General features: G+C 48.8%; 12 protein-coding genes and 1 non-coding gene across 13 annotated transcripts; 10 read left to right on the forward strand and 3 right to left on the reverse strand.

The window, feature by feature from the left end:
* Positions 1 to 2,072: 2,072 nt before the first annotated feature.
* I303_101624 (uncharacterized protein) lies at positions 2,073 to 3,962 on the forward strand (the record flags this gene model as incomplete). Its single annotated transcript, XM_065968381.1, has 6 exons — positions 2,073 to 2,108; positions 2,162 to 2,220; positions 2,290 to 2,950; positions 3,007 to 3,302; positions 3,412 to 3,831; positions 3,923 to 3,962. The coding sequence occupies 6 exons, from the start codon at positions 2,073 to 2,075 to the stop codon at positions 3,960 to 3,962; spliced, it is 1,512 nt and encodes a 503-aa protein (XP_065824453.1).
* A 338-nt stretch (positions 3,963 to 4,300) lies between these two features.
* I303_101625 (uncharacterized protein) lies at positions 4,301 to 5,821 on the forward strand (the record flags this gene model as incomplete). Its single annotated transcript, XM_018405583.1, has 5 exons — positions 4,301 to 4,616; positions 4,679 to 4,830; positions 4,922 to 5,143; positions 5,246 to 5,529; positions 5,644 to 5,821. The coding sequence occupies 5 exons, from the start codon at positions 4,301 to 4,303 to the stop codon at positions 5,819 to 5,821; spliced, it is 1,152 nt and encodes a 383-aa protein (XP_018265864.1).
* A 417-nt stretch (positions 5,822 to 6,238) lies between these two features.
* On the forward strand, positions 6,239 to 7,244 carry I303_101626 (uncharacterized protein; the record flags this gene model as incomplete). The annotated part of the gene is made up of 3 exons (XM_018405582.1): positions 6,239 to 6,627; positions 6,925 to 7,127; positions 7,216 to 7,244. 3 exons carry the CDS (start codon positions 6,239 to 6,241, stop codon positions 7,242 to 7,244), a joined length of 621 nt encoding a protein of 206 aa, XP_018265863.1.
* Positions 7,245 to 7,672: 428 nt separating this feature from the next.
* On the reverse strand, positions 7,673 to 9,368 carry I303_101627 (ribose-5-phosphate isomerase; the record flags this gene model as incomplete). The annotated part of the gene is made up of 8 exons (XM_018405581.1): positions 7,673 to 7,762; positions 7,847 to 7,933; positions 8,039 to 8,254; positions 8,370 to 8,502; positions 8,590 to 8,686; positions 8,865 to 8,964; positions 9,037 to 9,177; positions 9,288 to 9,368. The coding sequence occupies 8 exons, from the start codon at positions 9,366 to 9,368 to the stop codon at positions 7,673 to 7,675; spliced, it is 945 nt and encodes a 314-aa protein (XP_018265862.1).
* A 2,096-nt stretch (positions 9,369 to 11,464) lies between these two features.
* Positions 11,465 to 13,124, forward strand: I303_101628 (uncharacterized protein; the record flags this gene model as incomplete). Its single annotated transcript, XM_018405580.1, has 2 exons — positions 11,465 to 12,493; positions 12,561 to 13,124. The coding sequence occupies 2 exons, from the start codon at positions 11,465 to 11,467 to the stop codon at positions 13,122 to 13,124; spliced, it is 1,593 nt and encodes a 530-aa protein (XP_018265861.1).
* Positions 13,125 to 13,606: 482 nt separating this feature from the next.
* On the forward strand, positions 13,607 to 15,040 carry I303_101629 (uncharacterized protein; the record flags this gene model as incomplete). The annotated part of the gene is made up of 8 exons (XM_018405579.1): positions 13,607 to 13,828; positions 13,916 to 14,023; positions 14,146 to 14,241; positions 14,316 to 14,370; positions 14,486 to 14,523; positions 14,639 to 14,726; positions 14,847 to 14,913; positions 14,989 to 15,040. The coding sequence occupies 8 exons, from the start codon at positions 13,607 to 13,609 to the stop codon at positions 15,038 to 15,040; spliced, it is 726 nt and encodes a 241-aa protein (XP_018265860.1).
* A 175-nt stretch (positions 15,041 to 15,215) lies between these two features.
* Positions 15,216 to 16,348, reverse strand: I303_101630 (uncharacterized protein; the record flags this gene model as incomplete). Its single annotated transcript, XM_065968382.1, has 4 exons — positions 15,216 to 15,476; positions 15,582 to 15,820; positions 15,918 to 16,067; positions 16,183 to 16,348. The coding sequence occupies 4 exons, from the start codon at positions 16,346 to 16,348 to the stop codon at positions 15,216 to 15,218; spliced, it is 816 nt and encodes a 271-aa protein (XP_065824454.1).
* A 361-nt stretch (positions 16,349 to 16,709) lies between these two features.
* Positions 16,710 to 18,638, forward strand: I303_101631 (uncharacterized protein; the record flags this gene model as incomplete). Its single annotated transcript, XM_065968383.1, has 4 exons — positions 16,710 to 16,782; positions 16,870 to 17,063; positions 17,134 to 17,395; positions 17,698 to 18,638. 4 exons carry the CDS (start codon positions 16,710 to 16,712, stop codon positions 18,636 to 18,638), a joined length of 1,470 nt encoding a protein of 489 aa, XP_065824455.1.
* Positions 18,639 to 20,348: 1,710 nt separating this feature from the next.
* Positions 20,349 to 21,447, forward strand: I303_101632 (uncharacterized protein; the record flags this gene model as incomplete). The annotated part of the gene is made up of 2 exons (XM_018405576.1): positions 20,349 to 20,665; positions 20,757 to 21,447. The coding sequence occupies 2 exons, from the start codon at positions 20,349 to 20,351 to the stop codon at positions 21,445 to 21,447; spliced, it is 1,008 nt and encodes a 335-aa protein (XP_018265857.1).
* A 205-nt stretch (positions 21,448 to 21,652) lies between these two features.
* Positions 21,653 to 21,742, forward strand: I303_101633. The gene has a single exon. It is a non-coding gene; the product is annotated as a tRNA-Arg (tRNA).
* An 813-nt stretch (positions 21,743 to 22,555) lies between these two features.
* On the forward strand, positions 22,556 to 23,200 carry I303_101634 (uncharacterized protein; the record flags this gene model as incomplete). The annotated part of the gene is made up of 1 exon (XM_018405575.1): positions 22,556 to 23,200. One exon carries the CDS (start codon positions 22,556 to 22,558, stop codon positions 23,198 to 23,200), a length of 645 nt encoding a protein of 214 aa, XP_018265856.1.
* A 371-nt stretch (positions 23,201 to 23,571) lies between these two features.
* Positions 23,572 to 24,162, forward strand: I303_101635 (uncharacterized protein; the record flags this gene model as incomplete). The annotated part of the gene is made up of 1 exon (XM_018405574.1): positions 23,572 to 24,162. One exon carries the CDS (start codon positions 23,572 to 23,574, stop codon positions 24,160 to 24,162), a length of 591 nt encoding a protein of 196 aa, XP_018265855.1.
* A 167-nt stretch (positions 24,163 to 24,329) lies between these two features.
* Positions 24,330 to 26,338, reverse strand: I303_101636 (uncharacterized protein; the record flags this gene model as incomplete). Its single annotated transcript, XM_018405573.2, has 8 exons — positions 24,330 to 24,419; positions 24,487 to 24,679; positions 24,744 to 24,855; positions 24,915 to 25,228; positions 25,295 to 25,935; positions 26,000 to 26,190; positions 26,246 to 26,285; positions 26,336 to 26,338. The coding sequence occupies 8 exons, from the start codon at positions 26,336 to 26,338 to the stop codon at positions 24,330 to 24,332; spliced, it is 1,584 nt and encodes a 527-aa protein (XP_018265854.2).
* Positions 26,339 to 26,643: the final 305 nt, after the last annotated feature.

A 26,643-nucleotide genomic window follows, 5' to 3' on the forward strand; every position in this document is an offset into this window, starting at 1 on the left:
ATAGCAACATCTGACCCCGCGAGTCTGACATGTTCATCGAGTCTGTTGGCACCAAGACGAGCGCTGGAAAATTTCCATCTTGTGCTGTAATGAACATTCTCGGTCGAACGGTCTCTCGTGCGGTTGCGATCTCGTTGGTGGAAGTGACTTACTGTACTCAAGTCTCTCACAGTTCACAGAGAGCGATCACAAAATGCGTCCCTCAGCGTTAGCGTTGGTCGGATATGAACACTCCAAACTTTCCAACGGCGTGAATTAGGCCTATTTAACCGCAGATACAGTATGCATAGCATCATGCTTACATATTTCCGCATAATGGACGAAAATTTCCTATCAAAATCACGCTGCCACCTGATAGTGCCTGATTTTCGCACGCCATGCCGTACAAATTGACAATGTCTCAAATGCCTGAGGATCAGCTGTGCACACAAGAGCGGGGAGCCGAAGGTATCGCTTTGTCGATCAGTGGGGTACGTACAAGTGTGCACATGCTTATTGACCATGAGGCACGGCCGTGGGAAGTAACTGAGAGTCTCGATGCTCTCAGGACCAAGACCAATTAATCTGTCTTCGAGCGGATAGCAACCGGCCGTAATTGAGTGAACCTTGTCTTGTCTTGTTGAACGATGTGCAGGTGCTCAGGTCCCAGGAATGTGACCACGTAGACTCACCGACTACACCCTCGTTCCTCTCTGTGCGATCCCAGCGACACCCGGTCAATAACGCTGATCTGTTCACATGTCGGACTCTCTAGCGGAAATTGAGAGCAAATGTCTTGGTGGAGTACGTGGACGCTTGGCGCCAACGTGCATTACGACTAATCCCTTAAGCTTACTTGCAATACACCAAAGTTATTAGTCATACTTGTACACTTGTGTTTATTCACCGTAATGATGCGTCATCACTGATTATTCCCAGTGCCAAATGAAAATCTTCTGCATATAGAGTTTGCAGGGTTTTCGGTTGATTGTCGGCAGCCTCGAGTTGCGTAACACGAAATTGCAAGCGTCCGATCCTCACATTTCTTCGCGCATAGGTCCGCAATTTATGGACATTGCGGATTATTGCGGAATTGCAGACTACGAAAGCTGAAGACGTTGAAAGGGGCGATCGATGCCCATGGACGGAAATTCTGTCGAAGGTCGATAACTGAATCAATTTGTCTTGAATCACGTACACACTCGCCCATAGGGTTGACCCCAAAACATCGTCGACCCGGCCCTTGCAAGCCGGCCGACTGTCCATTTCTACCGATGTAAACACGATATGCCAGGCGATTTCAAAGGACGCAGAGCATTGCCCCATCGCAGCAGGACAGGACAGCGAATGGCTCCAAACAGACCGGTGACAGCCGGAGCGGACGTTTGGCCATCTTTGGGTCAAAAAGACCACTCGGAGGCCGCTCCCAAAAACTGCTTCCGATGAGATTTGAACTCATGACCCTTGCATTTGCCAGAAACCGCAGTTCAAGCCTTGTCCGAAGCGTACAAGTGCAAAATTATAACCACTAAACTACAGAAGCAAACGTAAATCTTCGCCAGATCAAGCTTTCATTGTTCCCGCGAAAAGGGTTGACGGTCTAACGATGTCGGTGGTCTCACTCAACAACACGGCAACCCTGTCGTTGCTGTAATTGCTGATCTGGACGCTTCTAAGGTCTTGCTCAGGAGATTTGCTGCTCGAAAAGCTGCCATAACCTATGTCATCTAATGAAAGCCTTATGAGTGCTTGACGTCGAGGAGATGGTCGATCCGGCTAGTACGCTGCATTGTCTATTTGTATGCTCACTCAAGCTTACAAAAATCTGGACTGCCTCCATTGAGCAGATGGGTTGCCCTCTTCCTCCTGTGCTGTAGTCTTGACGCTTGTGTTGTCTGACGAGACGTGTGGGAGTCAAGCTTCATGGCGCCACGACACGTGCAGGACCAAGTGGAGGTCGCGTTGTGAAAGTCAACGTCTGTGCGAGCGTATTCTCGCTCTTTCCGCTACTCGCCCATATATACACAAAGGTAGGACTGCATATCTTCACAACAATCCCCTTCATACTACAACCAAGCTGTTTCGGGTCCACTATGCCGCTGAACTACTCCAAGTGGGACAATCTCGAGGTGAGCTGATATCGCCCTCGGGAGGTACGCACAGAATTAACCTTTTTGATCAGTTGTCTGATGACTCGGATATCGAGGAACACCCAAATGTAGACAAGAAGAGTATGATCCGGTGAGCGCCAATGGATCAACTCAAAGAGCATGAGCTTTGTGACCCCTCAGACGCTGACAAAGTATGTAGCTGGAAACAGCGCGATATGCACGAGAAGAGAGAAGCTCGTAAACTTCAAATAGCCAAATTGAAGTCAGAATTAGAGCTCAATTCGGTGCTTCGACCACGTATCGAATCTATCAAGAAGGGCGTCTCGGAGAAAGGTTTGGCCCACTACAGATCAGTGCAGAGGCGGATCAAGGAAACTCCTTCAGACGAAAAGCCAAACACCGGTTCGCCCAATCAACCTACGTATGACATGATGATCTCCCAACTACTGCAGGACGTTTACCGAGAATCAGCATGGATTGTAGAAGGGTCAAAAATAGACAAAGATGGGAAAGTGTTGGACAAGAATGGCGGAGCAATCACTGAGACATCTGGTCAACCGGATTGGTCAAGCGAGATGAATTTGCCCGAGGCGAAACAGAAAGGTTTGGAGATTGCTTTGGAGGAGAGATTGGACTGGCATGTTAAAGAGTTGAATAAGCGGGATGTCGTTGTGAAAGCGGAAATTGAGAAGGAGGAAAAGGTACAGAGCAAGAAGATCACGAGCGAGGGTATACATGATGGATGGAGTCAGAGTAGTGTGACTAAGTCGAAGCCCAGTCCATTGGACGACAAGCCCAAGATCCCGAAGAAAAAGGAGACGACAGAGACTATCGAGGTGCTGAATCCGAAGGCAGCAGAGGTGAGTAGAAGTGTCCGCCAATTTTCCGTACATTCGCTGATGGTGATACCATTCAGCGAGAATTATCCGCGGCCTCTGCTGAGACTGAGGATGTCGAGGAATTCGGTCCTCTCACTCCCTCCGCCAAAGCATTCGCAAATATACCGCTGGGAGCCTTCGAAAAATCATTCGCATTCATACAGAAAGACTCTTCAGTGCTGACCGAAGCAACCCACGATTCTTTATTGGCAGAAGCATTCGATGCGGAACGCAGAGGAGACAAAGGCTTGGCGCAACGATGTGTCCATCAGAGTCTGCTGGTCAACTACTGCCGACAACTAGGTAGAGATGGTGTAGGGCTTTTCTTCCAGAAGTGAGTTACTGAAACCGTTATCCTAGAAGCGAAAGTTCAGTTCTTCCTTGACCTCATTTGTCGCTCATAGCGCCCATGTGGCCTTTGCTGACATATCCTGTCAAATTAGGATGATCTCGCGGAACCCGAAATCGCTCGAAATGTTCATGCAGGATTTCAACCAAACATACACTCGTATAGCTCGACGCACGGTTGAGATGATAGCAGAGGAAGAAGCCGCCGGGGAGAGGGAACAAATTCAGCTTGTCGCTGAAGATCCCTCGGTGGAGATCGGCTTCAACCTGCCAGACGGACCACCACCAGCGGACCTACGCTTAGAAGGTGAGGGGACGGAAGACATGGACATCGAGCAGGTCAAGCTTTTCCTGCAACATAAATGGGATATCTTCCAAGCGTTCCCCGAAAGTCTGAGGAACGCCTTGAAGACTGAAAAGCTGGACGAAGTGAATAAGGTGCTGGGTAAGATGAAGGTCGCGGATGCGGAGAAGGTCGTGGAGCTGATGCAGGAAGGTGGCATGCTGAGCTTCAGGTGAGCCAATCTTCATTCTGTCCATCACAGCCATTCGAGGATACCGCATTACTTCTACATCAGTTTTGGCTGACCATCCGCAATCAAACAGCGAGCGAGGCGTCAGAGACATGACTCAAGGTCAATCATGAGACACGTTATAAGTCAGGGCGTATGTATTGAAGCCATGAATAAGAACAAGACGTGGATCAGCTACGCCTTACCAGCCTGGTTCGTATACATATCACAGCATGCATGATAATGATATTCTCTTTTGGCTTTCCGCATGACAATCGCGTACTCTGAAATCGGACCGCGACGGACCGGGACCTCCACTTTTATGGACCACATGCATTGTTCGAATTGTCAGATCGTCCATAAATAGCTCCTGATCATTGAGCTATCTCTATCGCAAGTAAATCTCATCTCCAGCTTGTCTAAGCATCCTACTCTAGACGCTCCAACAAGAATCGTGAACACACCTCTCACAATGACATCGCTCAAAGCCCGGACCTTGAGCGGTCCCATCAAGACCTCCATCCTAGGTACGGGGATGTCACTTTCGGTATTCCATGAACCCAGTGTCTTCTTGTTACCTGAGCAGTTCCAACTCCATTCAATCTACGAGAGGACGCCCAAAGGCAGACTTGACCCCCTTCACAAGGCTGGCAAGCTGGAGGGTGTGAAAATTGTCCGAAGTCTAGAGGAAGTGGTGGAGGATAAAGAGGTCGAATTAGTGGTTATCAGTACTCCCAATAACACGCATTATGAATACGCCAAATTACTCCTGGAGAACGGAAAGCATGGTCAGTCTAGCTTGATGCCACCTATGATGAGAGAAGGTGTATTGACATAAGCTTAAACCTAGTCCTGATCGAGAAACCGATTTGTCCCACTTCGAAGGAAGCTGAAGAGCTATATGAGATAGCGGAGAAGAATGGGCTGATAGTTGGGGTGTATCAGAACAGAAGATGGGATTCGGATTTTCTGACTCTGAGAGAGCTGATAGATTCTGGAAAAGTAGGTCGGGTTGCTCACTCTCGGCAAAACCTCCCTTGATATTCAAGAAAGGCTCGCATGGCTGATATGATGAACATACGTCCCGCGTCAGCTTGGAGAAGTTCTAGAGGTGACCTCCTCTTTCGATCGATATCGACCATTACCATCCACATACAAAGCAGGCGAAAACTGGAAAGAGACTCCCGGCGAATCAAACAACTCGATCTACAATCTGGGCAGTCATTTGATCGATCAAGCGGTCGTCTTGTTTGGTCAGCCAGAGAAGATAAGTGGGAAAGTATGGGATTCGAGAGGTATTAGAATGGACGAGAATGTGCGTGATCGTCAGATTGTCATACAGCATACTCTGATATTACACAAGGAATGGGATCTGAGGTCAGGAGGCTGATCCGTGTTTGTTCCATGGTCTGAACAGTTCGTAGTCAACCTATATTATCCACCCAACCCCCCATCGAAATCGCCTAGACTCATCACTCTCAAAGCATCGATCTTATCTCCTCTTCCTCATCAGCTGAGATACTTGGTTAAAGGCTCGAAAGGCTCATATGTCAAATACACATTACCGTCCTCTCATCCTGCGCTGAGTAAATATGGCAGTCCAGCAGATCACGAGGGGTTCGATGCGGAGCCGAAAGAAGGGTGGGGTACGGCTTACATAGCCAAGGAGGAGAAGGATGGAGCGGACTTCACGGAGGAGACGTAAGTCGATCTTTCGCTTGGTTCACCCGATCAATTGAGTATCCTTGACTTCACTCAGGCTGTGGACGCGGCCGATCTGCAAGCTGACTCTGTTCATTGCCCTCCGTGCCTCAGCGTTCAAGCTGTCAAAGGAGACTACATTGGTCTGTACAAAAACCTGGCCGACACGATCAACAGCGGTGACAGAAGTACCTTGTCGGTGAAGAAGGAAGAGGTCCTTAGTGTGTTGAGGATCATTGAATTGGCTAGGAAGAGCTCGGATGAGGGCAAAGTATTACTTTTCAGTAAATAGCAATATACGTTGCATGCGATGTGAAATCTACCGTCGCAAACGATTGGAGGGAAGTGCATGTGGTGTCATATAATCATGAAGCTCGTCCACAAGTCTCAATGGATGTCCAGGTGACAGTGAAATCTCACTTTACGGTTTAAGCTTTGCAAGGGGACAATCCCTTCTGATCGTCTCCTTTATCGATAGCGTACAAAGGATCATCAGCGTATCAGCGCTATTCTGATCATCATTTCCGCCATGACACGTCTATATAATCGAGCAGGGCTATTCTCAGCATCCTCGCATTCTCTCTCATACAGCTAATACTAGCCTATCTCAACTTCGAAACAAGATACTCTCAGAGGATTTTACCCGACTCTAACGTCTCTGCCTTCCAATCTGCCACCTAATACATAAACACATACACTACATGTCAGTATGCCTTCCACGCTCAGCCTCGTTCTATCAGCCCTCACTCTTGCCTCGGCCCTGACCAGCACCGCCGCTGCGAGCGAAGGGGGGTCATCGCTTATCCCCTGTTCACGCACGGGCAAAGATCCTTGCACCCTCCGAATGAGCTTTGAGAAGACTCACTGTTTGAGGGCTGTGTCCGATGGGAAATACGGTATACTGGGCAGTGCGAGACTGTATATCGATACGGAGCAGTGTTCCCACCTCGCGGGGATATGGCATTTCGACAAGATCATTCCGGGCAGTGTATCGCCCGATTGGGGGCCGTCAAGCGAATTGTTAACTGCGAATAATACGAAAGAGGGGGGTCATTATGTGAGTCTAAGGACGAAGAAGGGTGATATCCACGCGCAAGAGTGAGTCAAGCCCTTCTAGTACAATCGTACAATCGTGCGATCGTACAATCGGGCTCCAAGTTAAAAGATGGGACGAGATTGATACAGTATCGCATGATTCTCACTTCCGATGTCACGTCGTGTCGTGTCCTGCTCCTGCGCCTGTAAATACCGTACCGTCGTGTACTGTGACCTGTATCAGTGCTTCTCGCTCGCAACAGGCGATCGAAGGTCCTGCTTACAATGTTACAATCAGTCGTAAATTGAACGAAAGGATTTAGCTAACTTGACTTGTGTTGTTCTTGTTCGGCTTTTCAGATGGGCATTCCGGACGGACGGTCGAATTTCGGTAGCAGACGCAGACCACTCGATCTCCGCCGATAAGATCTTATGCCTCACTGCGGTATATCCAAGATTCGATAACGGAACGACCAATATCCAGACCGGTGGAAGTCAAGCGGTCATCCAGGCTGAACTGTGTGCTATAGGGGACGAAGATCCTAATTCAGCCTTCAAACAAGGTGAGTTGAGTGTCTAAGCCAGTGCATCTCCTTGAAATATCCAGGAAAAGCGCTTGATGCTGACCCTCGGATTTTGATTTGATGGTAGTTTGGAGTAAGATCAAGTCTGAGACCTAGACTGAGTTCCGGGCTTATGGAGTCAGCAAATGCGGGGACAATCGGTGTATGATCGTTCAGTGGAGATTCCGAATCGCCCGAAAGTATCAATTGAGTATGATCGTCAGCCAATGCAACAGATCATGATGATCACCAATGCTTTGTATTGGTGTTCAACTTGCACTTCTACCACTCTCCTGTATTTTGTACATTTCAAGTCAAGATGGCCTGTTGATATTGTTGTCACAGCATTCAATCGCCGGTACTTTTGTTCAGTCCTTTTATCGTCCTTTTCCCTATCGTATCATTAGATAACTTCTGCAATTCGGCCTCGGTTTATCTGGTCGATCGTGTATAAGAGCTTATTCCGTGACCGTCCTCAGAGTGATCGTCCCCCAATCCGCTCCATTTTCCCTTTCCTCTTCTCTTGTATCTTGTCGCATCATCATTTATACTTGCGCTTTCAGCTCCGGTGTATTAGGTACCGAGCTAATTTTCTCCGTGGATCCATTCTTCAATCTCGCAAGTACCGTCCCGTCCTGTTCATCCATCATGACACATTAGCCAGCCATCGCCATTGACTTGATCTTGTCACTTCTAGGCAATTGTCGGGGTCAACTCACCTCATTCCCAAAGTAGGCTGCTTCAGCCATATTGCAGAACAACCCGACCTCCACCACACCCGTCAACATCTTGATACGGTGCAATAGCTAAAAGATACATCTTGCGTCAGCAATGGATCATCGCATCAAAGCGAGGAGTCGAAACACGAGGTGTCGCAGGGCCAGTCAAAACAAGAACAAGAGATGGCTCACATCGATAGGATCTTTCATCATCTCCACGGGGAAAGGCGCATCAATGATGAAATTTCCGTTATCCGATACGACCGGACCGGCTTTCATTTTACCCATTCTCAGACTCAAGCCAGGTCTGTCGTTGGGCAATTTCGATGGGGAACCCATATGCGATAGGTTGGTGAGTACTTTGGCATATGCGAAGGGTGCTACTTCTATCGGGATACCTTGTGTCCACTGCCAACCGCACATATCAGCATGACGTTCGATCTGATATCTATATGAAGGTGGAGCAAGATGAAAGGAGAGAGAGGAACATCCAGTACGGATCGTCGTGAGGTGATGCACTCACGGTCGTTCCCAGAATACGAGAATTCTTGCGGTAGTCCGCTACGATAACCCATGTATCCGCTGCTTCCGCCAAGACTTTCTCTCTCAGTTGACATGCTCCACCACCCTTGATCGAGTTGAGCTCGTTGTCAACCCTACAGCATCGCAAGCGTCAGTGGGAAGCCACACATGTCAGTGGGCAATTTTGCAGCCGCAACAGGGACGCTCCGAGGCGGACTCACTCATCAGCACCATCTATGGTTACGTCTATCCTGGCGTATTGATCGACATCCCCGAGGGTAAGTCCGGCTTTGATGATAAGTTCTTTCGATTGGAATCCTGCGATGCAGAAGGGCAGAAAGGTCAACTCGGGGCCCACAATCATGCGTGTGACCATCCTAATTCTCTCGTTCGGCATCACTATGAGCCCTGTATGCAGCGAAATGCACCCAAAGCAGACTTCTTGAATCTTTCGCTCCAAATGTAGATCCTTCGGTTGATTGGCGGGGAGACTCACCAGTCGGTAAGAAGACTCTATCCTTATTAGCGTCGAATCCTTGGGCTACAATTCGGTCTACCACATAAGGGACGGTGGATCCAGATCCGATACCTATCACCTGCCCATGACATCCCCTAAATCAGCTTTTCATGGAGTCTACAGACACAACTCAAAGCTAATGGGGATTCACCTTGTGTTGGAGAGCAATATGTCTGTCTACGGCGGCGAAAGCTGCTAATCGCTTGGCTGACTCAACTGCGGGTAAAACAGGTAAAGGGACCGACGTTGGGAGTTGTTTGCCTGGGGTCAAGGGTTGAGTAGGAGGGATGAACTAGATTGAGATATTGTATTAGCGAGTGCGGCGGACTGAGTGTGGACTAGCTGGAAGCTGAAACAGGGGTCCCATGAAATCAGGTCAGAGGCTTGGGAAGAGCGACTTACAGCAGGGTTAGAAGCTTTGATATCGGGTGCGTCCGAAGTGTTGTACTTCGATTTCAGCAGTTCCGTGGCTGGAGTAGGCATCTTGCGTCGTGCTAGTAAAACTGATCTGTAGAGTATTGAGGTGGGAATGGTGGCGTATCTTTCGCTTCAGAAGAGTCTTTCGGTACCGAGAATTGGTTTGGTGAGTCATACAGTGTATGAGCTATAATCAACTTGTAGATGGAGATGGATCAAGTTATTTTTGACAATGGACGGATATGACGCTGTGAAATTCCATTCCTTCTTTCAAGTTATCCACTTTGCCCGGTCGATCATCCGAATATCCGGTTCACACATGCACATTGCAGGTCATGCACTTATTTTTATCTCCGTCTTATCACTTGTCGCAGTCATGTCTTGCGAGTCCAACAGGATTATGCCACGCAAGGGTTGATTGCGGCTAATCTACCATGTGGTATTTAGGGGCTTGGACTGACTGCAGCTGTAATTACCGCTCGGATCTAGACTCATAGGTTGAATCCAGGCAAAGTCCATTTGACCATTTGAGCGGTCCGACGCGACTTGTTTCTTTTGTTCAGCCCAGCAAGTGACGTGTGTCTGTGTGATGTCCATCCCATCCTGTCATTTTGTCACATTCGTCGTCATGGAAACTTAGACTTGCCTTTCTCCACAGCAAAGGAACGCATCAACATCTGAGCCCACCTTTTACTCAGCTTAGCTTGAGTGTTAATTGCGTTCCCCACAAGCTAAAGCGTAGGACTATCCTTTGGACAGAATGGATGATGCGTCGAACGTCATTCCCATCAGAGGTCCAACTACCTATGAACTCTTCCACAAGAGCTGACCACTACTACTCTGCTCGACAAGCACCACACACCGATTGCTGCTTCGTAGGACTGACTGTATGATGAGCCAATTCCTCCACGTGTGAGATAAAAAGACAGGAGATGTGATGTGATCGCATGGTTTCCGGAGCAGCCTCCATACCCATCCAAAGTGATAAATCCATGACCCCGATTTTTATCGGACCTGATCATATTCCTGATTCTTTCGGGGAATCACAATCAACCCTTATCGAACGCAACAATTAACACCTCTGCATAAGGGTACTTCAATCTAAGTGTGCTAGGTGATATATGCTTGAGTTGAAAGGGTTGATGCGAGGTGGCTGGGATCGTCTCGTCTCGTATCGACACAGAGCCTGTGAAAGAAAGGCATCTTCAACTCCACCTGAGAGCCGCTCGAGTAAGGGTCGATCCCTACAGATGTATAGTTGACTGGATCACCGATCTGATCGCATCCGAGGACCAGAACAGCTCGAGTCTAGAGCTTTAGATCAGGTCGAGAGTATTTGAACCGTTGCATAATTTCGGTAATAGCGCAATCGTAATCCCAATCCCAATCTGTGGTCGCCAGACGTCGTACAAGGAGTTGCGAACGAGATAAATACATAAATACAACAATCATCTACCATCATTCCCCATAACATTGTTTAAACCGTTAATCTCGCTTGTCTCATCTAGAAATCATACATAACCCAGACATCTCCCTACGCTCTTTCCCGTGCAGTATTCACACTCATTACAAGATGAAACAGAATCAAACACGAGACGCTTAGACCTCCTTCCCCGGTATCTCTGACGTCACGTACGGTCTCGTCGCTTTCAGCATCAAATCCTACTCAATCGACAGATAGCTAGACAAAGGGATACTGTCATAATCAGATTGCAATCCCGACTGGACAGGAAAGGTCATACATAGCCATACCGACAACGATTGGCAACGCCATACATGACGCCCAAATGCAATAAATCAAGCATCACCCAGACAGTCGATCACGATCGTTCAGCCTCTCAGACGACAGTCCAAAGTCCAGACTTTGCCTGACAGAAGAGTGTATCTCAATGTCCCAATGCCTTTGATACGGTAGTCCGGGCGATTAGAAGCATCAACGGCGTCAAGTATATTTAGAAGCATACCTTCATCTAGTATCATACGACTCTACACACGCACGCATACACATACAGCATCAGACTCAAGACCCAAATCAGCCTGTCTCAATTGGGCACTTGACTTGTTAGTGTTAGTATACAATACCATTCGAATCCGCTCGTCACACTAATCGCACTACCACTCGACACAGCATAACTCGCTCGCTCACATCGTAATACTTCAAAATGTCGTCCCTCGCTTGCTCGCCCTCAACATCCTCTATCAGATCCTATCAACCCACTTCGCCCCTCTCCAGGCCCGGCTCACCGCTTTCCGGATCATACATCAAATCCAGATCAACCCCGCCATTCCCTTCATACTCTCGCACGACCAAATCCAAATCAATCTCTTCGATCCCTCCGCAATCTATACACCGACTGATCGACACGAACTATCCCATCTGTCAAGCTGGACCCTCCCATTCTGGATCTAGCACTTTGACAAGAAGCTCTTCATTCCAGCCATCCCACTCCCACTCGCGCAGATCTACTGCCAGGCCCCGCATACTACAGGACGAAAATACCATCCCAGCCTCTAACTCTAACACCTTATCGCGCTCCTCTTCGGTACGATCTGTGCGTTCGAGACGTCGCCCCTCGATATCAGGTACAATCTCACCATCCAGATTACCCTCTACCGATTGTGTCTCTTATTTCCCTCCTTTCGAAGATATGGGCAGCACCTCACAACACCCGAACAACGAGGATGTGATCTGTCCCAAACACCAATATATTACCTCGAGTGAAGGTTTACCGGTGGACACGGGAAAGATACATCATGTCAAAGGAAGAAGTCTAGGTTCTATCGCTGGGATCATGTCTGCATCGCTCTCATGGGGTTTATCCTCTTTATCATGTCCCTCACCGCCCATCCATTCCGAAACTGAAAAGAAGGACGACCACTTTGTCAAAGCGTTGACGGAGACTATATCTAATGCTCAAAATGGTAAACGAAGAGTCCTTGAGCCTTTCACCCTCGCCTCAACAGAAACGACTGCCAACCCGATTGTATCGCAAACCGACGCAAGTTCTGGGCTGGCAGGCAGGGAGAAAATGCATAAGAGGAGGATGAAGAGTGAATTTGAGGTTGATATGGTATTAAGCAGAAGTCACAGTCTTGGTGGTAGAAGTGCTCGGGCCTCTCAAAGAGGTAGAAAGGGCGAGAACAAAATTATTGGGGAAGAAGATGTCGTCGAGAATGTACTCATGGTGGATGTGAGTAGCTGAATAGCGATCATCTGGTAAATTAGCTGAATGCAAGCTGATACACTTTTGAGTATAGGCGCAGGCACCTTCTCGAGGGCAGTCAACTCGTAGACCTCGACCTAATCTCCGTTTACCGATTCCAGCTCTAGGCAGTTGGCGATTCCCCCTTGGGCCCTCTTCGCCCGTGACGTGCTTGTCCCCCGATATACCCCTAGAGGCATTCAGCACCGCCATAGATAATCCGTGTCTTCTCACCCCATCTCGAACGGCCTTTTCTCATCAAGAACAACAGGGACGATTATCGACAATGGCGATGAGTAATCAAGAGGAGATAGATTTAGTAGACTGTGGCTTATCACCATCTCCGACAAGTCCCAGCTCTTTCGAGTATTCTCCTTCGACTCCACCTAAATCGGATCCCGCAGATCTGACCCCGGACGAGGTCTCGATCAAACGACTGAGCCCCTCTTCGTGCTGGGCGGACCACCGCTCAGACTCAGACTCACCTCTGAGGGAGGAGGAGCTCGATCTGAGGAGGATAGGAAGTAGGACGAGCGAGATGAGTTGCGAGACTGTCAAGCAGGATTGGAGGGACATCACGCCCAAACCGTCCAAGATTGTTAGGAGCGGTGAGGCGTAGTACATCATAGCATAGTGACTTCCATGGACACTCGTTGATATAGTTGCATGGACAGACATATGGACATTGCGTTTCTATTCATGGATGCACTTGACAGAAAGTTTTGTAGTGTATTGTGCATGCATAGAGACATATACTTAACGTTACAACGCACTTTGGTGGGATTACGACGTGACATGGCTGAACGGCTGGACATTACAGTTTTGTGATGTTGTCGGGATTCATTGACTTTGATTAAAAAAGCTATTCAATCATTCAATCAAGTCAAATACAATCCGATTGTATGTTTTGTATATTTCGTTGTGTTGTTGTTGTGTTGATGGTATTGATTGGGTGGAGGTGATCCACACAGATGATGTCAACCGATGTATGTTGTTACATGTTGTTTATTTGTATCTTCTTCATTTAAACGAATCCGACATTCACATGTTCGACCACTTCCCGATACTGATGCGCACCGCTTTTCAACTACCGCGATGACCATGTCCAAGAGCGCTAGCACTAGCACTAACTCCAGCACCAGCACCAGTGACAATCCGCTCGACGGTATATGTCAGACTATACACGCTACTTTACTGTCCCCGCCCGCCCAATTCCTCTTGGTTTCGGATGTGAAGCACGATCAATGGAGCATATCTCTATTCAGTGATTTACCAGAAGGGACGGCCGTTTGGGCTTCGTCTGACCCTATCAAGCTTAGCGAAGTGAGTCCTTTCCCTGATCCGTTCTGTCCTGTCCTCCGTAGCCAATTTGAATGAGATGCGGTACTGATGCTCCCTTCTTCCCCTCAGTTCGATGTTACTCATGCAGAAATAGCTCAGGCTATAGAAGAAGGATTGATACATGTTGATTGTGGGTCGAGGCGGCATGTAAACCTGTCGGAACTGAAGGAGATAGATGTGGGTTCTTGACCTTCACCTTCTCCACTCATCAGCCTCAACCTGAACATCGACATCAACAATGTCATAGATCTTGCTCTTGAGAGCGTTGGCTGACTGAATGGAATGCAACCACTGTTCAGGTACATATTTTGACCAAACCCGATCCGATGATCATCAATGTCAAACAAGCGGATATGAAGGACAATGTATCGGCTTTACTGAAAGCAACTTTTCAAGTAAGCTAGCTATTCATTCCGGCAGCCAGATGATCGGTCGCAGTGGGAGAGACGCTCATAGGTGATATTTATAGCTATTAGCGAGACCTCAGCCGAAAGTCAAGGTCAACGGTAATTCCAGTACGGATGGTGAGTGGTCCAAATCCAATCGCAGATCCAAATTCAGATGCAACTGCTATTTATGATTCCGGAATGCAGTGGGACTGACAGTGACTATGACTCTAACTGACTTTGACCTTGACAGATGTGAGGGAATTGAAATTACAATTATCCCAGAAAGACGTAAGCTACCTTCTCTCGTCATGACATCCACAGACCAAACAACGTCTTCAGCATCCCGTATCTGGTATTCAGCACTCGCAGATGAGGTGGCTCATCCTCTCTTGATCTGACATAGTCCGAGATAGCCAACTTGAACTCGAGATTATCGAGCTTGAAGGCTACCGTCGTCCGAGCTACTGCGTCGGACGTAAACAAGAAGAAAGGTACGGCGGTCTTCTCTTCTTTTTCCCCTGCTTCACTTTCTACGAGCAGACATGAATACAAGCCAACCCAACCCAAGTCAAGCTAAAGCTAAAGCTGGCATACTCTACGATGATATACAGTCCAACAATCTCCTCAGAAGGCGAAGCCACTACCTGGTGCAAGTCAATTACAGCCTAATCAGAAGAGGTGGGTCATTGCACTGTTCACTCTCGTCGAACGGCAGAGTAGGACTTGACAGTGCTGATTTTGCGATGTTTATAGGAGGAAAGTGGTCGAAGATGAGTTCGCGGGTAGTAGTAGTGATGATGAGTGATCAGGATCAGCATGGAAAGATATTCGAGGGAAATGGCATTTGTACTGTAAAAGTTGGCATAGAGGATTATTCCAGCACAAGCTTTGTATGTTGTAACATATATCATCGTATACATTGATCATGTGCAATGCGCGATACTATACAACACAATCAGGAGCCTCAACGGAACAGCTCGTCACGACTTGGTAGAAACGCCTTTAACACCCCATTTCCGCTTGATCCCTTTCGAGCCAGCTACACCTCTCCCATTCGCATCCCCGTCGGTACTTCCACCCAGATTCTGAATTCGACCGTAATTCACGACTCCCAATTCCGGCGGTATATCCCCCCGCTCAGTAGCAGTGAGCTTGATGAAGTCCAACAAGGCCGTCGTAACCTGATTTGGGGGTCGGGCGTGATCATGTCCTATATCCTCTTTTAACGGCAGCTCGTTGTTCTGTTCCAAAAAAAAGAAAGAAAGGACAAGTCAGCTAAGACTGTCCCGATGTTCTGATGCCTAGAAAAGACTAGGGAAGAGCCGACTGAGAAATAATCCACTCACTTCGGAGGTTGAGGAGCCTAGCAAAGTCCATTTCTCAGGTAGAGAGGGGAACCATTCTTGCGAATAAATCGGCTTCGTTCCTTTCCCTTTGTGATTGGTACTACTCGTACCGTGAGAATACAAATCGGGTTTACGATCATCCGTCTCTGCCACATTTGGATCGATGTCCAGCAAAGAAGATAAAGTCGGTAAGCTTGGAGAGGGGGGCGCAGAGGATTGTTCATATTCAATTTGCGGAGCTGTGAAATTATATATACGTAAGTAATAATGAAGTGGAACTACGCCAAGGGGTACACGAAGAGAGATTCAATGAGGATGTGAATGTGTCAGACTCGCCTTGACCCCGCTTCCGCTTAGATTCCCTCTTCAGCCTCTTATACCCCCACCCGCTCTCTTCTTGAGCAGCGACGAGATCGGCGACGTTGGCTTCTTGTCGGCCTGTCAGGTGGGCGTATTCTAGCGAATCTTCGAACAGGTTGGTTATGTCTGTTTGGTCGTTCATCGTCAGCCACAGGATCTTGAGAGCATGCCGTCTTTCGTGTGAGACAGCTGCTGGGCATAAATGTCTCTCTATATCACGTTGGAGATCAGGTAGACTCACGGTGCTCAAGTAAACGTTCGATCTCCGTCAGAGCCCCAGCTTCGGCACCCTCGAAACCTCGCCTGAGCAGTAAATCCACTATGATCTGCCGCAGATATACCGGCGGAATCTCGGGCGGGATGTATTTGGAGCTTGAAGTTGATGGGAGGGAGTTGATAGTTGACATCTCGAGGGTGTTTCTAGGGTCAGACGAGGTACGTGATAGTCATGCAAACCGAATTAAATGAGAGAGTAGAGTGGGTTGAAGGTCAAGGTGGATTGGTATTACGGAATGAATGTTTACTCGTACAGAATCAAAGGTGGAGGAGGTTCGTGCGTGTTCGTCTTCGTGTTCGTGTTCACCCATCCGCATAAGTCACCGGATACTCCTTTTGTGCTGCTTGCATCATCCATCACAAGTGACCATATCTGGCTTGGTAACGCAGAAGGAGTAACTTGAGCTACTTATCGGTCCCAGAAGATACAGGCGAGGTCGAAAGCTGAAACAAGCACAAACTGGCAAGAATCGAGCGTCTCCTACGACTAAAATGCCGTCGCAGAACCAGAATACAATGTTACTTCTTCATCCATCAGACGTTGACCCAATCCCGTTCTTATCTCGTAAGCTTGGTTAGACTTGACTTCCTGTGGAGGTCTGGTATCGGAGAGCTGGCTGACATCGCTGATACTTTGCCGGCATGTGGGTAGGTCTCACGGGTAGTCCGGTCGACAACGACCCGCAACCGACAGATGGGGCAGATGTAAATTGGACAATCGATAATAAGTACTATAATGCCGATATAACGATACATCCAGCTCCCTTGGGTAGATCACTCGATGATACGGGGACTCTGATGTCTAATTGGAGGGATGTTGAGGTCGTAGTATACATTTTCGAGAAGGTGAGCTCTTGTAAGACGAATCGTTGAGCATTCTATCTGCCCAAGTCCTGGCTGATGAGGCTCGATGTAGACTCCAGTATCACTACCCCCGAAATTGATCAGGCTGCTCTCCACCCCGAGGGATATAGCGTTGGCTATACGGACGATACCAAACACTGCTGCAAATGACGAAGATGGCCATGACAATGGCAATGGTGATTCGGGAGGGATAGAAGGAGACGATATCATAGACCAAACGGAAGATGCAGTACAGGTGGATGAGATGTTCGAGGAGATTGGGATGGAGTTCATAGATGAGGTGAATCCCATGACGGAGGAGGACGATGAGAGACGTAAGTTGACGTCCTCTCCGACGGCAGTATATATGCGCCCTGCAGTGAAACTCAACCATCTCACCTATCTCCCACGCTCTCCCTACATCAAGCTCTCTCTATGTCCTACGCTCTCACCCCTTCCACTGCTGCAACTGGTGTCGCTTCACCCTTCGTTTGCCGGTCTTTCTGCTTGGATCAGATCATCTTTTTCACGGTACCGCCCTCCTATCAACTGCAATCGTCCAGTTCTGCTACTTCTTCTATTTATTGAGACTTCGCAAAAGAACCCGTACTTTCAGTACGCTGACGATATACTTTAGCCATGGAGCCCCTCGAGGTAATTCGTCAGACCCTACAAACCCACATGTGGCCAAATATGACTCGCAAACCCCTCAACATAGCCACCACCTCACAGATCCCATCGACGATATCGCCCAGCTCCTCTGCAACTTCCTCGCTCAACACCCATATCTTCCCCGAAACATTCGGTACTGCCAGTGGAAATACCGTACCTCCTATCGGGCCATCCGGATCAAGCTTCCCGGGACTGGATGAACTGCGTGCGGAGATCTTCAAGGCGGACTACGGGGATATAGATAGGCTAGATAAGCTGGACGATGAATTCGGATTTGGCGGTGCAGAACCTTCACAGGATGAATACGCTAGGCTGGATGAGTGGCTAGATTCAGATGATGAGGAGGATCAAGGTCAAGCTGTGTACGAAGCGCTGGAAGACGATGCGGATGACAACGGTGCGCCTTCTGCACCTCAGAATGGGTCAAACGATGCGTTCGAGCATGGAAGCGCATCCAACACGCCAAATTCACACGGAATCGCAGATCCGTCTGATCAGAACGGGGTTCATGCGTCCGGCCCCTCAACAAATAGGGAGGGAGACTGGCTAGACAATGATGATACAAAATTCGATCCCATTTTGTCCGATTTACCATCACGAGCACCAAGTGCATTACCAAATATCGAGCAAAAGGAGCGTCAAGAAGGGTTCGAAGATGATTTTGATGATTTTGCGGAATACCAAAGTGGTCCCTCGAATCCTGCTAGAAGACCTGATCTTGAAGATCCGACATTAGCGTTAGACCCAACGCCTCTTTTGCTTCATCTGCAAAGTGTCAGAGCGGAATTAGCTGGTGTGGTCGATGAAGATGAAAGAAGGGTCAGGGCGGGGAAAGAGGTTCAACAGATCCTCGCGTCGCTGGGAGTGGGAGATATGGGTGATGATCTGGGTTTAGATGATATATGATGGGATCCGTGTTGGCACATTACATCCCTGGTCACGAGACACATTGCATGAAGACAGCCATCTGGCATAGCAGAGTCCTTGCTGCGATCCAGCAGACACCTTTGACATATGCAGACACGGCCTTGTAAACGCCGCCTGAGTCTGCCGTTTTAGCTGGGACTCAACATCCAAGTTTACTTCCGGAGGAAGCTCGGATCCTGTTTCTTTTGCTTGCTTGGTCTCAGGGTGGGGTACTTGGCCTCGATTTACTGATGAAAGTCAAGCTCCTGACTCATCCGGAATCAGCTTACTGATCGAGAACACTGATGAGACTGACCAAGGTTGATTGGCCGCGGTGCTGAAGATGCTATCTTGTCCGATGACAATTTCCAATCAACTGTAAGGAGGTTGAGTTGTTCTCGTGAACAGAGGTCTCGATAATGGACATATGCCGCCAGCCCATGCAACCGATGAGAACCGTCCTTCGGGATCTAGATCGTTAAATGATGACTGTGAGAACCAATTTAGACCGATTGCCAAATCGAGAGTGGTGCCTCCCTCATGTTCTGTTGACGTGAGGCTCATGGGCGCCAATAAAAGAACTGGGTGGAATGATCCCTCCTTCGCAGCTTCCGCTCGGCTTCTTGAGAAAATACTGGTGACAAGGGCAAGGCGAAGAAGCGTGGAACAGTGGCTGAAAGTTTAGGAGGACGTTCGACTATCCGATATGCCATCTGAAGAAGTCGTGATGATATTCTATTATTACTGTTTTCAATCTATTACTATTTTCTGAGTTGACACGGACACGATCACAAGGCGCAAACTCAAGTCTCAAGCGACACTCCACGTCGAAGCGTAATCAACGACTATTGTGCTGAGAATGATGCTCTGCATCTCCGACGTGTGCCCGCTTTTATCACGGCCGGAACAATCGCTCAGTCATGTTGGAGCACGGCCAGGTAAAATTGCACGACTTCCGCATTTCTACATCCTTTGAATGCTGGACCTCCTACCTGTCTCGCCTGTTGCTCTTCTAGGCGTCGATACAGGGAGAAGCATACTCTCCTGGTGTAATTAGCAAACACGGGAAAATCAAGAAATTCCAAGTAAGTCGACATGTAATTTGTACGCGCGTCCGAAAGACTTACATCAATCGGCCTAACCCTCTTCTCATCATCTTTTAGAAAGAAAAAAATCACAATCACCAATCCTGCCACTAAAAAGGAGACTATCAAAACTATTTGTACGCTTGTCGACGCTCCAGGCGATGTTTCTGACGATTCCGACACCGATATCCAGCATGTTGAGAATCCGACACTTTCCCCTCAAGGCGCAACTGCAGATTCAGATGTGGAAGATGACGCGATGAAAAGCCCATTAAAGGTATCACTCTTAGCCGCGGCCAAGCCCTAGCCTTGACGATTTACTACACTGCGCCGCCTGATACAATGTCCTTCAAAGCTCCCAGGGAGAGGAAACACGACGCAACATCCGCTTTCAGCCAAGAAGTCGATCCGCGAGATTCTCCCGACAGGTATTTTACTCATACGACAGGCAAGACGATACCTTTCCAAGGAGCAGTAGCTAAGCTGCCTTTTCATCCGAAGGCCTCCAAAGCGCTCTGCAGGGATTGAAAAATTTTCTCCCTCGTTACGTTTCGTGCCTACTTGAGAGGAATTGGACGATTTGTTTCCAGCGACATGAGTACTTCAAGGCCGAACTCAAGAACGCATGCTTCGCCGACAGTCCGGGGATGCTGCAGCCGCGGATGACGATGATAGTAAAAAGATCAAGGTGAAGAAGAGACGCAAGGGCGAAATCATCATTCCCTTCCACGACCGCCGCTTCTATCGATTACCTTTCCTCAGTATCTCTTATGGGCATCCCCATCACGAACTGCCTCAAGAAGGCGATTGGTCCGAGACTGAAGACGAGTACCTTGACGAACCCTCAAGGGTCAAGGGCGTCAGCTTGCAAGGATCATCGCCTTGGTTTGCCCAACATATTGCAACCAGCTGTCGATTCATCTACGAAGTCGCCCAATTGGTGTTCAGACGCATCGCATCGCCTCAAGTCAGTCGCAGACCGCTACCAACTGTATCTGGGCTTATCGAGCAAATAACGACAAACTTCACATAGATCCCAAGCGTTCCTACCCGAATTCGCTCACGAGTTGTTCGGGGCCGACATTGCGACATATGTCGACGACGTACCCATCTGGACGAGTGAGCCTATACCCTCCACTGTGTCTACCGCTCCAGCCCCAGCGAAAGATCCCTACGCCCGTAAGCGACTGCGAGGCCGCAAGACAATTTCTCGGAATGCAGCGAACAACCAAGAAGTCATGAAAATAATCTTCGACATCTGCATGAAGACTGAGCAAAGGGCTTACCAAAAGATTAGACCTGTAGTTGAGGATGCGACTGAAGAATTTCACGACTTGTTCATCAAGTGGATCGAGGAGGATGAGCACAACAGCGACCTCGATCACAGGGAAGCTTTCGTTAATCTCTTACCATTTTCTACGATCCTTTCCAAGTATCGAAAGCTCGGCGCTCAGTTGCCCACCTTCATGGAATCACTTCTCCGATCATTTCATCTTGTAGGGAAGCAGCTTTCATCTGCGGAATGGTACAAGAAGCTACCCGAGAACCGTGCTCAGGACGTCCAAAACTTTCTTCAAGGCATGAAGGCCTTATCAATGAGGGAAGAGGATTTAAAGGCGGAACAGGAACAGTCGCGGAAACTACGTAACTTGGCGACGGATGCTGCTTCGGACAATCTTCAAGACGGCGCCGGCGATACCTCCCCGCTCGATGCTAGACCATGATCAGCATGGCAAAGCAAAAGCTTGACAGTGTGTCTGAGAGGGGAAGGCGCACGGAGAGAATGCCCAAGCATTGGGTCAGACATCAATACAGATACCACAATGGTTCAAAGGCGCTTCCCAAAGGCCAGACAATGGCAGCACAGTGTGCTGCCTAGACCCAGCAAGTGAGAGCACACAGAGGAGAGGATTGCTGAAGTGAAAATTTGGTCGCGTGGCCTAATGGTTACGGCGTTTCCTTCCTACAATGCTTTCGGGAGACAGGTGAAGATTGCGGGTTCGATCCCCGCCGTGACTTAGCTTTTTAAATGAGGCTTTTTGCATTAAAAACGAAGGAATTAGGACGATTGGGAGAAGAGATGCGAAGAAAAGACGATTTGAATTTGCGATTGGGCGAAAATAACGAAGTGCCACATTCGGCAGTGACGCGCGCGCGCGTCAAAAGGAGGGTCCTTTGTTCATGTCGGTGATCGCCGCCACGCCCAGGAGGGTCGGCATCCGGACTCGGAGGAAAAGGTTGTCTCTGAAGTATGTCATGACAGATACGATGATCTGGGTAGTCATATGAGAAGCTGTCACTTCAAGCGTGCATCATGCTGGACCACAGGAGATCCTAGAAGGACAGCAATGTTTAACTCGCGCATCCTGATGATCATTTCTTGTTGTCATCTCCTCAATACCATATGTAGCGGGTGTCTGAAACAACAGGGTGCTATGTCCATCAACGCCGTCGTATTGCAGCTACATTGGCGTCGCTCAGGCACCATCTGGGGACACAATTGTGCATCTCGCATATCCCATTCATAAAACGATCTGCGATCTTGCTAGACCAAGCGGATGCGGATAATGCATTTTAGCGAGTTGCCTAAAAAACAAGTCGCGTCAACTTGTTCTTTTTGTCCTTTTTAGCCGCATTTCACCTGTAGCCGCATCTAATCTGAGTCAGCATCGTATCTTTCTCCAAAAGTTGGATGTCCTCAACATGTATATATAATTATGATGTAGACAACATCCTTCAACGAGTATCTATTTTCTGAATCATACACAGCTGACCACCAGTGACTCTGCACTTGTATCCAGACATCCTGAGCATACCTCCGAACTCTGCATAATGACCCATCCACCAGCCGAACCAACTCATGCCGATCCCTCAACAGGAACCTCCACCCCTACCACATCCTCCTCGCTGCAATACACCATCCGGAATGGAACACCAGACGACGCAGCAGCAATCTCCGAGCTGATGATAGAGGTATTCGGCCGTTCATTCGGGCACTCATGCACCCCCGAGGAACTGGTCAAATACAATGACGAGGTCCTATCTCCCTCTGCGATTCGGGGGGATATTACAAATCCGAAATGTACATGGGTTTTGGCGGTCTCAATGTCAATCTCAAGCGGCTCTTCTCCTAAGAGTACGACAGACGCCAGAGAAAAAGAAGAAGAATTACTTGGGATAGTCCAACTGACTAAAGATTCATATGAAACATGCTTGACCTTACCCGAACCTATCGAATTACAACGTATATACCTCTCGTACAAGGCGCACGGAACGGGGTTGGCGAAAGCTTTGATCCAGCAAGCGGAGGCACAGGCTAGAGGGATGGGATATAAGTCGATCTGGCTCGGAGCGTGGGAAGAGAATGCACGAGCAAAGGCGTTTTATAAGAAGATGGGATACAGGATAGTGGGCGGACATGTGTTTGATATTGGGGGTAGTAAGCAGCGGGACGATGTCATGGAGAAGATGTTGTAGTGTGTTTGTAATCACTTCATAGCTTCGGAGTGGACATTGGTCTCAGTCTATAAAGACATTGCTCCACAAGTCCGGCTGGAATTCATGGTACGCAGATACCCCTTCGTGCATCTACATATGCATGTCATCGTTGTACAGTACATCACCGTTACAACGTTACAACACAACCAGATTGCAGGCGGTAAAAGGTGGGCAGATCAGCGTGATGACGTGATACGGTATGAAGCGGACCATGTGGGTTACTTCGGATATCAGCGTCCGCTTGACTCATCTTCTACGTTAGCCAAAACAATCTCGTTGAAGTGATTGCGGTTGTGTCGACACGGTCCAATCCAGTCGCATAGTCAGAGCAGTGACCAGGACCACTCAGTATGGGGTACACCATCCGCCCAAGTCACCCCTCTGACGCAGCGGCCTTATCGGACCTTCTGAGAGAATCGTTCTACACCGCATTCCGGGACGTCGAAGGCGCAACCGAAGAATTCTTCACCACTTATTTCAAAACTACACTTGCGCCGGACAATTTACGGAAGGTGTTGGAGGACGATAAGTGGACCTTTCTAGTCGCTGAAGATGAGGCTGAACCCGTGGAGAGGGGAGGGAAATTGGAGGGGATGATTCAGATCTTGCACCCGCAATCACAAACACCCGAAGGCCCAAGCAGATCCCCGTCCGAAGATCCACCGGAAGATTTCAGCCTCAGTAGACAAGCTCACCTATCCCGGTTTTACCTTTTACCGTCTGCGCAAGGATCGGGTCTGGCGACGAAGTTGTTCAATGCGATGTTGGAGATATGTAGAGATAGAGGATATACGACGATGGAGTTGGATGTGCTGTCGACGAATTATAGAGGGATACGGTTCTACGAGAAGATGGGATTTAAAAAGGTTAAGGAGGTGCATAATGAGAATGATGGTAAATTCAAAAGGGTCGATTGGATCATGGTCAAGGATCTAGAGTGATGCGATGGGTGGTCGAGCTTCCGATAAATGACCCAGAACTGCACATACCACCCTCCTCTTCAAAGTCTTCGCTCGATGCGGCACAGGACGTGATCATATAGATATGCATATACAAGAGCTCAAGTCGTAAATGTTCTACTCAATCCAATACTCTGTTCCTACGGCACCTACACGATCTCATACTTGTCGACGGTCAAGATTCTCTCCTGGGAGAAAGCCTGTTCCGAGCCGTCTTCGATCAATACTGCTTTTGCGACCTATCAAGCGGTGATTAGCTTTTAACTCTCGTATCTCATGAACTCCAACAGCAGGCGTGGTGCTCACCTCGACATCTGCCAGGGAGCCGGAAGCAGCGAATCCAACTTGAACAGGGAAGAAAGCATCAGCATCTCCTTGACATCTGAATTCCAGCGATCCGTTCGAGTTCTCAGAATCGATCGTGTCGATTGTCCAGACGAACGAGTTGCCGGAGAGTCGCCAATCTGCTTCTCCCGTTACGGAGGGCAATGCGCCGGATCTAACAAATTGCAACGGACCTCAGTAATCGTCAGGCGCAAGTGCGGACCTCATAACAGACTCACGGGACAGGGATGGAGATGACAACATTTCGTAATGTTAGATGCTGCGCCTCGAGCTCGTACTCCACTGCTACGTCAGACGTTCCGTCTCCTCGGGGTTGAGGCCAGACAGTGACTACGCATATTGTTGAGTCAGCTCTTCCTCTCTATCGTGTTTTGAAGGACGGGACCTACCGTTCAGCGGCACATGGCTCTCGTCTTTACCGGTCATCCTCCATCTAAGCACACCTAGACCTTGTCCTACCGGGAAACTCCTGCTTGGATCCTTGAGCCCGATGACCTTTTCGCTTCCGCTAAACTTGGCGACATTGGGATGTTGCTTGAATTGCAGTTCCGAGTATGCATCTTTCGGCGCTAATGTCAATCTGATCTTCGACTGAGCGGCATCCGTGATTCGCAGATCTAGATCACCTTTCAATTCGAACGATTCTAAGCCGCCGTCTCGGAGCAGGGTAAGGGATAACTGTTCCTTGATCGTGACGTGGATGCTGAGAGGCGTATATCAACATTTGTCCTTGTCAGCTGAGACTCATTGAGCGGGGATGACAGCTCACCTATCCTGCTCGACCTTCTCCAAAACATCAGCCGACACCTCAGTCTCAGCGGGGAATTCAGGCTCCGGTTCCGCTTGCCCATAATTGATATCCTCCTCGACATCAGGTTCTCCACCCAGAGCAGCGTTGATAAGATCCGACTGTTTCCCGCCCTTCTTTCCCAGCTTCATACCTGATCCAGAGAATTTCGGTTTGGACGGCTGGCTCTGGGACTGAGTTATCGATGGTGAGGGCGTTCGATGTTCGGTTTGGGGAGCTTCGTATCTCGGTACACTCGAATAAGCACCTGCCATTCCACCACTTCCACCTCCGTATCCTGATCGCGATGCTCCACCTGTGGCCTGTGCCAATCGCTGTTGTTCCCTCCTTTGCATCTCGAGCTGCTTCGCTCTTCTCTTGAGCTCTTCCTTCGCTTCCGCCTCCTTGTTCCTAGCGATGATCTCTTGGATTTTCTCCTCGTGCGATTCTCCCTCCAATACATTCCTGACGTGGTTGAGCGATACATTCTCCTTGTATCCCAATGAGACGACTTCGTCGAATGCGCAGAGAAGGTCGAAGGCGTGGTGCAGGATTGCTGGTTCGGACATAGCTGGCGTGAGGGAGGAGATTAAGCGGACGAGGAGAGAGAGGGTTTTGATGTCCTGCATCCGGGCCGAATCAGCGCATTCTCGCAGCACATGGCAGCACAGATCGCAGCTGACTCACTTGTAAGATGTTACTGCCCTTGTTGGTGATCAGCAACACGTAAAGCTCCTCAAACGGCTGATAGACGAATCTGACATCGTTGGTCTCGACCGTGGTATGTTGGGAGTTAACGGGAATAAGCTTTGGGAAAGCAGCTAAGAGTCCGTCTACTCGGGATCTAGGCATCGGTCTGAATTGCCTGGAGAGAAGAGCTATGAGACGAGTGTCAGCTGGCGCTTCGCATGGACAGCGGGTGAGGTAGCTCACGTTTCCCACTCCTGGTACAGATGGAGGCAGCGAGGACAACCTATGTCGCTGTCAGCAGGTCATTTTCTGCTCGAAGGAAGGCGAACTCACCATTTTGCTTGCTTGAGGAGCTGTCGTTTAGGTATGTCCGCTGCTAGTTGCTTTGTCTGTAGCAGATGGGTTCCAGCTTCTCTAACATGACGAAGGTGACAAGGTGGACGACAACAGTAACACTGACAGGAGATGGACGTGGCATGAAGCGCGTCACAGGCAATCTCACCATACGGTGTTATTCCGCTATTACCGTGAGAGTGGCAGTGCACCAATACATCGTGTCAAATGCGCTTGCTTGCTTGCTGTTGCCTGCGCTCTATCATGCATCTCCTTTATGTTGGAATCCCATCGTCTCTTCTCTCCCC

Source organism: Kwoniella dejecticola, chromosome 2 (genome assembly GCF_000512565.2).
Source record: "Kwoniella dejecticola CBS 10117 chromosome 2, complete sequence".
In the NCBI taxonomy this organism is placed as follows: Eukaryota; Fungi; Basidiomycota; class Tremellomycetes; order Tremellales; family Cryptococcaceae; genus Kwoniella; species Kwoniella dejecticola.